A 13,891-nucleotide genomic window follows, 5' to 3' on the forward strand; every position below is an offset into this window, starting at 1 on the left:
CTAACCATCTAATGGATATGTAGCTCTTTTTGTACATATTGTCATTCCTGTTTGATTTAATCAGTGCAATTTGATCAGAGTTCCAAGAAAGGAGTTATTTATATAAAACAATTATAACTTAATTTTATTTTGATTGCTTTAAAATAGTTATCATTGAGTAATTCTATCAATGTTTATGGAAAGATGTAATTTGTTTTAAAAGACTCTTTAAAAGCATATTAGCTGCTAAAGATAATAAAAGTTTGCTGTTAAGTTAGAAGAATCCTGTTAGAAAAGGCCTAGTGGGGAAAAAACAAAAACAAAAACATTGTTTTCTAGTGTCTTAATGAAATTAAAAGCATTTGTTTGCACTGTGCAAATGTGAATTTATACATAACACATAATTGATGAGGAACCTTTAGATACCACCAGGCCATTTTCAGATTTACTCAGGCATTTTACTAGCTTTTGTGTAAAGATGCTTGATCCTAGTGAGAACTCTGTGGCATACCGAATTTGGGATCTTTTTGTGCTCTGGGAAAGTTCTTTATGAATGCATAGGGATTCATGTCAGGCTCATTACACATTGTTACGTTACTCACTATGTGCTGGCACTAAGGGTCCTTCCATTAAGTTCTTATTATCTCCAGGGTTGAGTTCAGAGGCCTTGCTGAGTCGTTTTTGTACTAACCCTAGGGACTTACTTAGATGACTACGTGTAGTGATGATCTGATGATCCCCATCTTACCTGTAACTCAAGGTGATTCCTCCAAGGTTTAGTCAACAACTATTTCATGCCTGGATCCAGATTTGGATGATAAGCACCAAAATTGTCTCCATTTTAATCACCTGGCAGTTTAGATTGTAATCTGCTTGAGCACAGGGACTATCTTTCCCCACCCACCACCCCCACCACCCCCAGTGCTTAGTCCAGTGCCTAGCACATATAGGCACCAAACTGATGTTTATTGAATTGAATAGACTTGGTTAAACAACACAAAACCATTTGACAAACAATTCAGAGAGGAAAGTAGGTTTAATTGAAGTAAAAAATACTCTGCTAGATGAAAAACATTCTAAGAAATTTTATCTATTCCTACTTTAAGAGATTATTCTTAACAAGATATTGCTATTAATAATCTAAGAAATGTTTTTCTTTGTAAAAAAATTTTTTTAACAGAAAACTTTTATGTTTTAGATTGTTCACAATGGAGGAATGAAGAGTGCCAGCTTGAAGGACTTATGTCCTGAAGACAAAAGACGTATTGCAAACTTAATTAAAGAGCTTGCCAGGTGAGACTAAATCTCACATGATAATATATTGTGCCAAAGCAATGCATTTCTTTTGAAGATGAACAGCAGGGGGGACAAGGAAGACTCTTTTGGTGAATTACTGTTCATTGTCATTTGATCATATGGGGACTAAAAGTATTTCAGTATCAGACTTGTTATTCCATCTGAAAAAAAAATGTTCTGTGTTCAGAAAACCAATATTCCTCTGCTTATTTTATCTTTTATTTGAAGTCCCAGATTGGTTAGTATGAACCTTTATAGCTATCATTTGTTATGAGGGAGAAACAAAGCTATACTGTTGTAGTAGGTCGGTATCACTGTGATCAGAAGCACAGCAGTTATCCTTTGATCTGTCTAGTTAGTCTTGCTTCATTATGTGAACAGAAATTGTATTGTCTATTATAAAAATATCCTTTTGTGATTTTACTAGCTTCTAACACTTTTCGATAAGATGATGTTTGAGCTTTGAGGAGTTGTATTTCTGAGCCGTGGTATCAGTCAAATTCGTTATGAATATGCATAAAAACAGAACTGGACTTGGATTTGCTCATTAAAATCTGTTTGGTGATTATGTGACCTCTTTGTGAATATGTATGCCAGTTCTAGAGCTTTAAGATACTTATACAGCAAATGAAAATTTTTGTAAGAAAATTAATTAAACACATTTTGGTAAATGAGCAATGAAACATAGGAAGTAAAGATTTGAAAATTAATAAAAATGTGACATTTTCCCTAAAAGCATATATTACATTGAATTCTGATAATTTCTTTCCTTGGTTTCAAAATATAAGCATAGAAGTAACTTGCAGATGTTTCAAGTTTGACTTCAACTGTTAAAATTCTTTAAAAATTTTTTTCTTTGTAAGTTTTTTCATTTTTTTTTCTTGCTAAAAGCATAGAATCTCAGGAATACAGAGATGCCAAAGGCATTGGTCTCTAGTGGGATAAACATAGGGAGAAGTATGAAGCACTAACCTTGTTCTAATGTAGGAATATATCCTGGAACAAATAGTCTTTTTTATCTAGGCTCTTTTGGTGAGGTATAGGTCATGTGGGTACAGTTTTCATTGAAATCAAACTGTATTTTTTCTATGTTGGGGAAAGGTTATATATAATATCATTCTTAGCATTTGAAGTTGATTGAGTCTATGTTGTATTATTTCCCAAATGGGCAAATGTAGTTGTCCTGTCTCAGGTATATAAAAGAGACTGAAAAAACATTTCATTTACACAGCTCTGGTTGTCCTTGGCCCTTGAGTAATCCTTGTAATCCTGACCTGTTTTATTTTAACTTCTAGGAACTAGAGCAGGGGTCCCTAAATTACAGCCTGTGGGCCACATGTGGCCCTCTGAGGCCATTTATCCGGCCCCCACCACACTTCCAGAAGGGACACCTCTTTCATTGGTGGTCAGTGAGAGGAGCACTGTATGTGATGGCACTGCAAAGCTGAATTGTGACTCTCTGAAAGACGCATTCAAATCAAGCAGTTTGCCTAATTTTTATGCATCTCTCCCCTCTGAGACATATATATCCTAATCTCAGGAACCATGCACTCAAAATGGCAACCATCTTTGGCAGCACTTATGTCTGTGAACAGACTTTTTCCAGAATGAAACATCTGAAATCTCCAGCCAGATCTAGACTAAAGCATACTGCATCACTTATTATGGCTAGCAGTGACAAATATGGAACCGGACATTGACCATCTCTTTAGCCAAAAGCAGGCCCATAGTTCCCATTGAAATACTGGTCAGTTTGTTGATTTAAATTTACTTGTTCTTTATTTTAAATATTGTATTTGTTCCTGTTTTGTTTTTTTACTTTAAAATAAGATATGTGCAGTGACCATAGGGATTTATTCATAGTTGGTTTTTTTTTTAATAGTCTGGCCCTCCAACAGTCTGAGGGACAGTGAACTGGCCCCCTGTGTAAAAAGTTTGGGGACCCCTGAACTAGAACATCCATGAAGAAGTAAGAAATAGTATTTTACCTTTCTAAATCTTCTCATCTAGTGAAAACCTTATCATGCAGGGATGGTTGTAATAATAAAGATACTTAGTACTCAGAAGCTCAACTCTGTAGGGTAGGAACTTTCAGGTACTAGAAATACAAAGAAAGACAAAAATAGTCCCTAGCCTCAGGAAGCTTATCTTATAATGCAGGAGACAACATGCAAACAACTATGCACAAACAAGACACATATAGGATAAATTGAAGATAATCAAGAAAGGGAAGACTTTAAGGGAGGACTGAGAAAAGCTTTTTGTTGAAGGTGAGAAACTGGAACTTAATGGTCAGGAGATGTTGCATTTTTGTATTTTTTAGCAAATACATTTAAAACCCACTGAAACTTATCAATTAGAAAAGTTTTAAACAGGTTAGAAAATTCTGTTTTTAAAGCATGTCTTTGAGAGTTTTTACCGGTGATAAGACAAAAAGCTCAGTTATAAAATATCTTACTAATTGTGTAGGCTTCATACTATAATGAGCTAATAACATCTCAAAGTACAATTACACTTACGGAGAGGGCCATTGTTAATTGTAGTGCATGTAAATCCACATTTCAGGTAATCCTGAAAACTTTGAAGATCTTGTCGAATCAGATGAAATCATCATTGTTTTTACCTTGTGTAATATGGCTGATGAAGATCAGTATTAGGAGGAGGAGTCATTAGCATTGATATTTCCTGACTGGTACCTTCTGTCCTTTCCTCTGTCTTCTTCATTTAAAAAAAAAAGTCCTTTGACCTTTTCTTTCTTTCTAAAAATGATTTCCTCCTTCAACCCAACTTCCTTGGCACATAATAAGCTTTTATAAATAATTATTAACTAAAATATATTTATTATCATGCTTTTATTTAGTAAACTTTTACATTTTAAACAATATATTCAATCATTGTTCAGTGATGATAACATTTCCATACATACATAGCAGTCATGGAAATATTTTATTAAGATACTTGTCCACTTTGCCCTCCCATATCACATGTTCCTTATGTGTATTTTTCCTATTTGATGGGGTATTTGTGAAGAAAGTGGCTTGTAAACACTAATGTGCTGTTGTTATGGTGACTATAGACAGCATGCTGTAGTGGTTTGAAAGCTAGGCTTGGAATCAGGTATGCCAAAATTCAGGTTTATCTGTCTGGCCTCTGTTGTATATTGCACCCTGTCTGTGTGAACTTTTGTAAGTCACTTAACCTCTTGGTGTACTGTATGTTGGAGACCTGTTTACAGTCTCTGTCTGTAGAGAGGATTTCCATACTTCTAATTTCTCACTCAAATTAAACCACAGAACCAGGCCAAAATACCTTTTTTTGTTCTATTTTTTAAAAAATAATTTTTATTGGTATCTTTTTCTTACCTCATAAGAGATTTTGACAGCATCCTTTCCCCATCCCTTTCCAAAAAGCTATCCCAAAGAACATATACCAAATAGCATTTTTTAAAAGAAAAAAATTACAGAAAAGGAAAAGGGGAAAAAACTGAAACAACCAGTCAATACATAGTCTAAAAACATGTACAATATGTAAAATTTGTGGTCATCCTACCTCCACAAAAGGGTGGATTAGAAGAGCCTTCTCAACTCTTTTCAAGTAATGCTTAATTTTTATAATTTTATGACATTCATTTTTTGTGTGTATGTGTTTTTCCTTTTCATTTACATTGTAGTTATTACATATATTGTTTTGTTAGCGTTTCCATTAGTGCATTTAGATCTTTCTATGCTTCTCTGTATTCATCACATTAATCATTTTACACAGCAAAGTAATATTTTATTATATTAATGTACCAGTTTATTTAGTCATTACCCAATTGACAGGCATTTACTTTGTTTCTAATTCTTATTAAATCCCAAAGGACGGATATCTCTATATACATGTAGGTATATACACATACATACATGTAGGTATATATGGGCAGTTTATTTTTATTAATGGTTTACTTGAAGTATAAAAATTCAGCAGCGGAATCTCTGGATCAAATGGTATGGGCATTTTAGTCACTTTATTTGCATAATTCCAAATTGCTTTCCAAAATTCTTATAACCTTTTGTAGCTCTACTACTTTAGCAGTGTGCTAATCATCTAATGACTTCTCTAACATTGTCCATTGCCATTTTTGTCATCTTTCCTAGTTTTCAGAGTGTAAAAGGTTGTTTAATTTCCATGTGTTTTATTATTTTTGATTTGCCAAAATTATAATAATCTAAATTATTATCTTTACTGATTTCCTCATATTTTTCAAGTATATCAGACTATCATCAGAAAACTGGGAGGGTTTTTTTTTTTACTTCTTAAATGTCTTTCTGCTTTAATTTATTTCTCATTGTTATTGTTAGCATTTCTAGAACCATATCAAATAATGGTGGGGAGAGAAGATATCCTTTCATGTGTAAAGATAATTTTAGCGTTGTGACTTAAAATCTAAATTTAATTGGTCGCCAGGGAAAATCCAAAATAATAAAATACCCAAGTCAGTTGGAAATTTATGGTGATTTAATTGATATAGTGGAAAGAAACTAAGAAGAAGGGAGAAGGATTTCTTCCGTCTGGCTTGTATTGGGCGGGAAGATTAGGGGATCTAGAAAGTAAGGTTTTGGAGTGTGAAGGAGGAAGGAATCAGCCTGAACTCCAAAAGGGCTCAGCCAAGATGTCTGAGCCTGAATCAGCTCAAGGGCAAACTCACTGCTAAACTCAGACAAATAGCTTCCACCATGCCAAGATGTTGGAACGCTTAGCAGGCTGCCAGCCAGAGTTGCCTCTCCCGGGAAAGAGGGAGAGGGAGGAAGTGACGTGCCTTATATAGATGGTTTTACGCCACTATCCTGCATCTCGTCTGTACCAATGATAGCTTAGCTTGTCTTAGGACAGCTCAGGGGTCTGTCCGCTGATTCTGATTTGTCATTTGCTAGCACATGCTAGTGTAATGTGGGTATGCACATTCCTGGGTGCTAGACCAAGCAAGATGGAGAGAATCTAAAAATCACACATGATTCCCATATTTACTGGAAAAGGTTCTAATAAATTAGATTACACTAGATCCCTATTGCATATTATGCTTGCTTGCTTTTGGTTTTAGATAGATTTTTTAAAAATGATCTCTTAAAGAAAGGTTTTTCTACGCTTATACTTTTAGGCTTTTTAGCATGATTGTTGTACTTTGTTAAAGCACAACATCTTCATTTATTGATGTCATCATGTAGTTTTGAATGCTTTAGCTTTTAAAATGATTAATTATGTTGATTGTTTTTCTCACATTGAATCTTTCTTGCATCTCAGGTATAAATCCAACTTGGTCATAAGAAATGATTTCTTGGATATATCTCTGGTCAGTTTGACAAGATTTTGTTTAAAATTTTTGAATTGATATTAATGATATTGGTATATATTTTCCTTCTCTAGCTTATCCTTCACTGGCTTGGGTATTAAAATATATTTTGCCTACAAAAAAATACTGGGAGAGTGTGAGTACTTCATTTCTTAGGTTTTTTTAGGTTAGTTTGTATACTATGAATAATGATTGTTCTTTAAAAATTCAATAGGAGGTCAGCTAGGTGGCTCAGTGAATTGAAAGTCAGGCTTAGGTTCAAATCTGATCTCAAGCACTTCCTAACTCTTATGATCCTGGGCAAGTCACTTAAACCCTATTGCCTAGCCCTCTTCTGCCTTGGATGCAATACATGGTATTAATTCTAAGATGGAAGGTATGGGTGTAAAAAAGAAAAGTCTTATAGGATTTTCTCATGAATCCATCAAAATCAGGAGAGTGTGGGGTTTTCTTGGGTGGAGGGGTAGGTGTCAGGAAGTCCTCAGTAAATTCTATATTCATTTTGAAATTAGGTTAATATCTGCATCTGGCCTTCTTATTGTTGAAGTATTTTATATTTTTGAAGGTAGATATTTCTTTTGAGTTTTCAGTTTTGCTAGCATATATGTACAATATACCAGAGTTCTTTTTTTAAACAGTTTTATTGATTTTCCTTTTATTTCACTTAAATACTCTTTATCAATAATAAATCAAAATTTGAGTACAATATGCCCCAATTCTTTTTATTTCTTCTTATTTTGTTTGGAATTCACTTTATTTTCTATTTCATTAATTTTATTTTCGGCCCTCTTTTTAATCAGATAAGTTTTATTAGTCTTTTCAAAGGAGCAAATTTTAGTTTGATCATTTCTATATTTTTTTGCTTTCCATCTTATCAATTTCTTCCCTAGTTTTTAATATCAGGAACTGAAGGGACAGCAAATAAAGTGCTAGACTTGGAGTCAGGAAGATATGAGTCCAAATTTGACCCCAGAACATTTACTGGCAGTTTTACTCTTGGGAAATTATTTCATCATTCTTTGCTTCAGTTAACTAGATGTAAAACTCGGTGATAATAATGACTCCTACTTTGAAGGATTATTATGAGGATCAAATGAGCAAATATCTCTAAAAGCAAATATTTGTAATGTCTGGCACATGATAGGTACTATATAGATTCTTGTTCCCTTTTCCCTCCTACTAATAGGTTCTCATTTGTGTTTATTTTAGGTTTGTTTATTAGGTTTCTTTATAATTATGAAAAGCATATTGAGTCCATTAATCATCTCTATTTAGGTAATATATGTTTGTAGAGACATTATTGTTCCCCTCAAAACTGCTCTAACTTTATTTCTTGAATTTTGGTATATTGTTTCCTTATCCATATAATTTTAAAATAATTTCTATGATTTGTCTTTGAACTAATTATTATTTAGGTTTCATTGTTAAGTTTCATTTTTTGGTTTGTGGTCCCTTTATCAATCAATAATTTTATTACCATTATAGTCTGTAAAGGATGTATTTGCTATTTCTACTTTTTTGCATTTGTTTGCAATGTCTTTGTGCCCTAATTCCTGGCCAGTTTTTGTAAATTTTCCATATGGTGTTGAGAAATATCTATATATATCATCTATATGTCATCCTTTAGTCTCATTTAGATGTCATTAGTCTTTTAGCTTTAGTTTTTCCAGCAATTTGTTCAGTTAGGTATTTTTCCCTTTTGTTTATCTTTCTTTTGGATATTCAAAACTGAGGGAAGGACATTGAAGTGTCTCTTGTCACTTTTGTGTTACTTGTTTTTATATTCTTGTCACTCAGTGTTTCCTTTATGAATTTGATTGTTAAGGCATTTGGAATATGTGTATTACCAATATTGGTTTGTTGTCTATTTTTCCTTTCAGTAGTTTCCTTATTTGTTACCTTTTATTTTTGAATGTTTGTTTTTGCTTTATCAGAGAGAATGATTATAACTTTTGCTTTTTGTGATTTACTTGATGCTAGCAAAATTTTTTCCCATCTTCTCATTTTTATTCTATGAGTTTTGTCTTTCAGATATGTTTCTTATAAGCAATGGATGGTGGAGTTTTGTTTTCTTAGCTAACCTATCATTCTTTTTTTCATCTTGTTGTAATATGAATTCCATTCACATTTAAATTTATGATAATTATTATATTTCCCTCTATTTTTCTTTAGCATTTTTTCTCCTCACTTCTATAAATACAGTAGAATGTTCCTAAGATTGATAGACTATGGAGACATCTGAAATTGTTTTCTCTCTGACAGTTTTCTGTTTGGAGACACTGGAGTTATCTGAGAACCTAAGAAAATGTCTTTTCCTTCTGTTGGTCATATGACCCAGAAATCCCCCAAATTCCTGGAAAAAAATTGTCACTTACATGATTTTATAGAAGATGAGAAAAGGGGGAAATAGTGGACACATTTTCTAGTTAAGAAAAACTGAAGAATGGTAGTTGTTAAGTTTCTCCTTCTAGAGAAAGAAGTGATCCTATAGGAGGTATATGGTTCAGAGATCAATTAATCATAATGTGAAAAATTTAACTTTTTCCCCTTTTTGACTATGGGTAGCTGGCATGAATTTGTACTCAGGCAGGAAGCGAAGCCTGTGTGAGGAAAATCATTAGATAAATTTAGTCATGAGGGCAGAACTGCTAGAAAAATGGAGCAAGGTAGCCAAGAATATCACAAGACAACAGAGAGATTTTCCATACACTGTCCCCTGGGCGACCGAGGCAAATTAGAAAACTATGATTGGTTCCTGAGATGTGACATGTGAGAGTTAATAGATGGAGAAAAGATTGTCTAAACATGAGATGAGGAGGAAGTAGGATCTTGACGTGCCTGTTGATGATGCTGACTGAACCCATGGCCAGTGTAGAGAGGAGGCCCCAAATGGCAGCCACAGATTAGCCAGCTAAGTACCTATTTTTCCCTCCCTTTTTTTTCCTGCTCCTACTTTTAATTTAATAAAATTATTAATCTAGAGCCAGTCTCTTAAATTTAATTCTTAGTAATTTCAGGTACATTATGATTCAACTTGACCTTGTAAGACTGTCCTTTAAACTTAACCACAATTGCATGATACTTTTCAGAGGGGAGGAGAAAATATATTCTTAGTTCAAAATGACCAACTTACCAGCAGTCTTTGGAACACATCCCATTAGTTGGGAACTGTCTCTGTTGCTTCTGTTTGATATATTGCAAAAAAAGAACACCAAGAAGCAAAGTGATTATATAATAAGGTTTTACTTTCATTTTCTTTAAAACATTTCAACATAATCTTTTCATAGAGCAAAATTCCATAAAACATCAAAGTGCTACCAGACTTTTTTGGAAGTTGTAATTAATTTTTCATTTTTAATGGTCAAGTTTAACATTTAAAGCTGGCTAAGCTTTGTAGATTTAGAAATTTTCTTCTCCCATGACTTTTGAAAAATAAGTGCAAAATCAGAATAGTAAAGTATAAATTTTACACAAAATCATCTTTAAAAAAAGAAAGACTTAGATAGTTGGTGTAATTCCAGAGGCAGAATGGCAAAAATAGAAAGAGCCTAGGATTTAGTCATAAGAATTGGTTGCAAGTCCCTTTGTTAACATTTTCTGGGTAGGTAACCTTTCCTGAGTCTCAATTTCTTTATGTAAAAAATGGAAATAAAAATTGTACTACACAAGGTTATTGCAATTATCAGGTGGCAACAATGAAGAGGCAAGATTTATATTTAAATGCTGGAGGCAGTAAGAGAAAGGAAGAGACTGGCAACTAAAGCTTGAATTTCTACTAAATACCTTCTTGCCTGCAACAATTAAAAAGGCAGCTTCTCTTCCGATTATGGTCTTGTTAGGAAGCTTCTAGTCATAGATCATAACAGCTAAGGAAAAGAGATAGGGAATCCTCATTTTTGAGGAAAAGAGTGGGGAATGGTATTCTATTAATATAAAACTTACCCAAGGAGCCAGTGGAGATTTAGGACATAGCAAAGAGGAAAGATGCAAATTGCTTGTAGATATTTTCCAATTGTTATGAACCTTGTATAGTAGAAGAAATATAGAGACAAGCAGTGACTAAAAGCTGTATTTTTGGATAAACCTTGCTTTCAGATAATAGTGTAGGGCAATTTTCTTCACATTAGGACTTTAGTTAGCAACTTTTAGATGCATATCAATTGCTTCAAATTATGTAGAGAAAGCCTTCCTCCTCCCCCAAAATTGAAGAAGACCTCATTTACCATGTATAGCAGTAGCATTTTCTCTACAGGTTAGCTTTGTTGGATAGGCAGTTAGTTGTGACTCTTGTGGCTATAAGTTAGGCTAAAACAGTGATGGGGAACCTTTTAGAGATGGAGTGCTGGGCACTGCTCCTCCCATATCAAGTACCATGCCCTGCCCCCCAGAGACTGAGTGCCATGTCCTCCCCTCTTGTCTCCCCTAGCCTCCCTCTTACACCAGACAGGGGAGGGCTGCTAGGCAGAGGGGCAGGTGTTGTGAAAAAATGTCAGGCACATGTGGAGAGGGGGAAGAGAGCAACTCCATCTGAGTCCCTCTGCCTCCCTAGTAACAAACTCTGGTGTGTATATGTGTGTGGGGGAAGGGCTTATCCCTCCAGAGAGGGCTCTGCATACCTTCTTTGGCACCCACTCCATAGGTTCACCATTACTGGCCTAAAAGCATAAGCACTTGGGACTTCCATTCAACATGACTACCTAACTGGAGGTGAATTGCCCAGCCCCAATATACCTATTTGAGCAAAACTTGAACTATCCAACAAACTTGATAATTGTCAGGAAATATGAGAAACTAAGTTAAATGACCTTTTACCTCAAAAATACACAAATAGGTACAAAGAACCCTGTGAGAAGTAGAAAATGAGACTGCAGGCAAGTTATTGCCAGTACTGGCAAATGCTTAATATTGGTGGTTATAACTGAATATCCCTTGGTATGTATGGTAACTCAGCACTGGAAGCAGATTGCAATCTATCTATGTTTGAGATAAGTTCTAGGAAGTTGCTAGGACCACAGAAGGGTTAAATTGCTTGCTCTATGTCATATAGCTTATTTTCTGAGGTAATATTTGAACATAGATCTTTTGCCAACCCCTAACACTATATAGTTATGTAGTGCTACTTTATAGTTGCTTATTATTAATCAATGTTGATTGGTCCATTCATGATTTTAAGTCCAACATTCTGTATATTACACTAATTTGTAGTATTATAGTTCATAGGAAGTAGATTGGAGTTGTTACTGTTACTATATCCCTGCTGAGCAACTATCAAAACAGTAAACAGTAAGGAAGTATTCCTTTTTTGAGACATGTATGTAGAATCTGACAGAGAGCCTATTAAGATTTGACACACCTAATAGTCATTGCCTACTTTTTGTGATTTACAGAGAAGAATGGATAATTATAAGAAATAATCTAGAAGCCTTGATGGGGGAGGATAATGAAGTTCCAGTCAAGAAACTGAAGACCCAAGTGGCATAGGTGGTGTTTTTATTATTGCTGGTAGTTGGTGAAATCTTCAGAAGAAAAAAGTGAATTTCAGAAGCAAATAAATGATTAACAGCAATGGTATCTGAGAAAAGGATATAGATTTCTGAACTACAGCTTAAATGATAAGTTCTTTACTTGTAATGCAATGCATGCGATGAGGAAGGCTACAAATACATCAACAGCAATCATTTTTCTAAAGATAGTTAATTCTAATAAAGATGTCTCTGAACTGACATGCATTGCAGTAAGACATATATCAGCAGGCTAAAGGACATTCTCAAAAATATAAAAAGAGAAACAAATAGTAAAACTAAATGTTTCTATTTTCATATTATTAGAATATGGTCAAGTTGTATTATATAGGTTATATATAATTATTTTAGGTAATAGACTTTAGAAAATAGACTTTAATGAATGGAAGTAAATTCAGTCTCATAGATGTAACTGAAGCAGTCAGTGTGACATCATGGCTAGAGACTTGGCCTTGAGGTCTGACTGTCTTTACATTTATCTCTGACATGTCTTGGCTTTGTCACTACTCTCTCAATGATCTAGAAAAACTTATTAAGGTTTTAAGTTAGGGTCAAATTACTGATCTGTATTAGTAGAAGTAATGTTGCACCTAGATTTTCTAACTCTTTCCACAAATGCCATGACTGAGAAAATCTGGTGATAATTAAAATGGAAGCTAGTTATTAAAGTTACTCAAAAAGAACATATTCGTTGAAAAGGGAAAGGAAGATGTAGAGGAAAGGAAATAAGCATTTATATGGCACCTACTCTGTGCCAGGCATTATTTTAAGCACAAGTATCTCATTCATTTATCACAACAACCTTGTAATATAGGTGCTGTTATGATCCCTATTTTATGATTGAAGAAACTGAGGCAAACTAAGATTAAATAACTTTCCTAGGGTCACCCAAGCTATTAAGTATCTGCATTGGCATTTGGACCAAGGTATTCCTTACTTCATGCTCAGTGTTCTATTCATTAAGTCCCCTGGCTGCTTTGATAGGAATAGGATTATATTTTATGGACATATACTTTTATGAGGAAATTCATGATCTAAAGAATCCTTGATAGAAAGCCTCTGTGGATAGAGAAGTAGAACCAAGATAATAGAGTTGCAAGAAGTATAAAGAGCCTTATTTCCTCCCCACCCCACAACTTCTCCAGACAGATCTATGAAAATCAACATACTGCTATTTTTCTGGCCTGGTTTGCCATAGTGGGATAAACAAAGAAGTCTCTGGTTATTATGGATAAAGTGTCAGGACCATATCCTACAGAGTATTCTAGCCTCTAGACCAAGGAGAGACTATGCACAAGGCAAGAAAAGGTTCCAGATCCAATAGAGTGTAGGTAGAAATGCTAATTCAAAACTCTGTTATTACTATCCAGTTCTAAGTCACAGATGATGGGCAACCTGAGGAAGGGAGCTTGTGCCTAAGGATAATATTCCCAAATAATGAACAACCTTGACCCTAGTCTGTGAATGAGGAAAAAGTAGCTCTGTGACTCAGATCTCAGGAGAGCAACAGGATGACATGATTTGACTTTCACTTTAGGAAAATCATTTTAGTGGCAGACTCACCATCAGGCACAATATTCCTCACAATATTCCATATGTGAGGTAAAAAGGGCCCAAACCAGAGAGGTGACAATGTCAGAGGAGAGAAGGTAGTATATTTGAGAGATGTTGCAAAGGTGAAATAAACAGACCTTGGGAACAGATTGGACATGGGAGGTGAGTGATAGTGAGGAATTCAGGATGACTTCTTGGTTGTGAGCTTGAG

General features: G+C 34.5%; 1 protein-coding gene across 11 annotated transcripts in view; it reads left to right on the plus strand.

Annotated features, from left to right (window-relative positions):
* The window catches only part of KIAA1328 (KIAA1328 ortholog), a 577,332-nt gene that overhangs the window by 48,274 nt on the left and 515,167 nt on the right, over positions 1-13,891 (plus strand). For 10 of the 11 annotated variants that reach the window (XR_008917189.1, XM_056820799.1, XM_007486737.3 and 7 more), the window contains one exon: positions 1,178-1,272. Coding sequence is in view for 8 of the 11 variants with exons in the window: in XM_056820799.1 (XP_056676777.1) it covers positions 1,178-1,272 (95 nt within the window). In the remaining 3 variants the exon portion in view is untranslated. Of the gene's footprint in view, positions 1-1,177; positions 1,273-11,991; positions 12,086-13,891 lie in introns of those variants that run through there. The other variant, XM_056820800.1, reaches the window with a different exon arrangement.

This window comes from Monodelphis domestica, chromosome 3 (assembly GCF_027887165.1).
Source record: "Monodelphis domestica isolate mMonDom1 chromosome 3, mMonDom1.pri, whole genome shotgun sequence".
NCBI lineage: Eukaryota > Metazoa > Chordata > Mammalia > Didelphimorphia > Didelphidae > Monodelphis > Monodelphis domestica.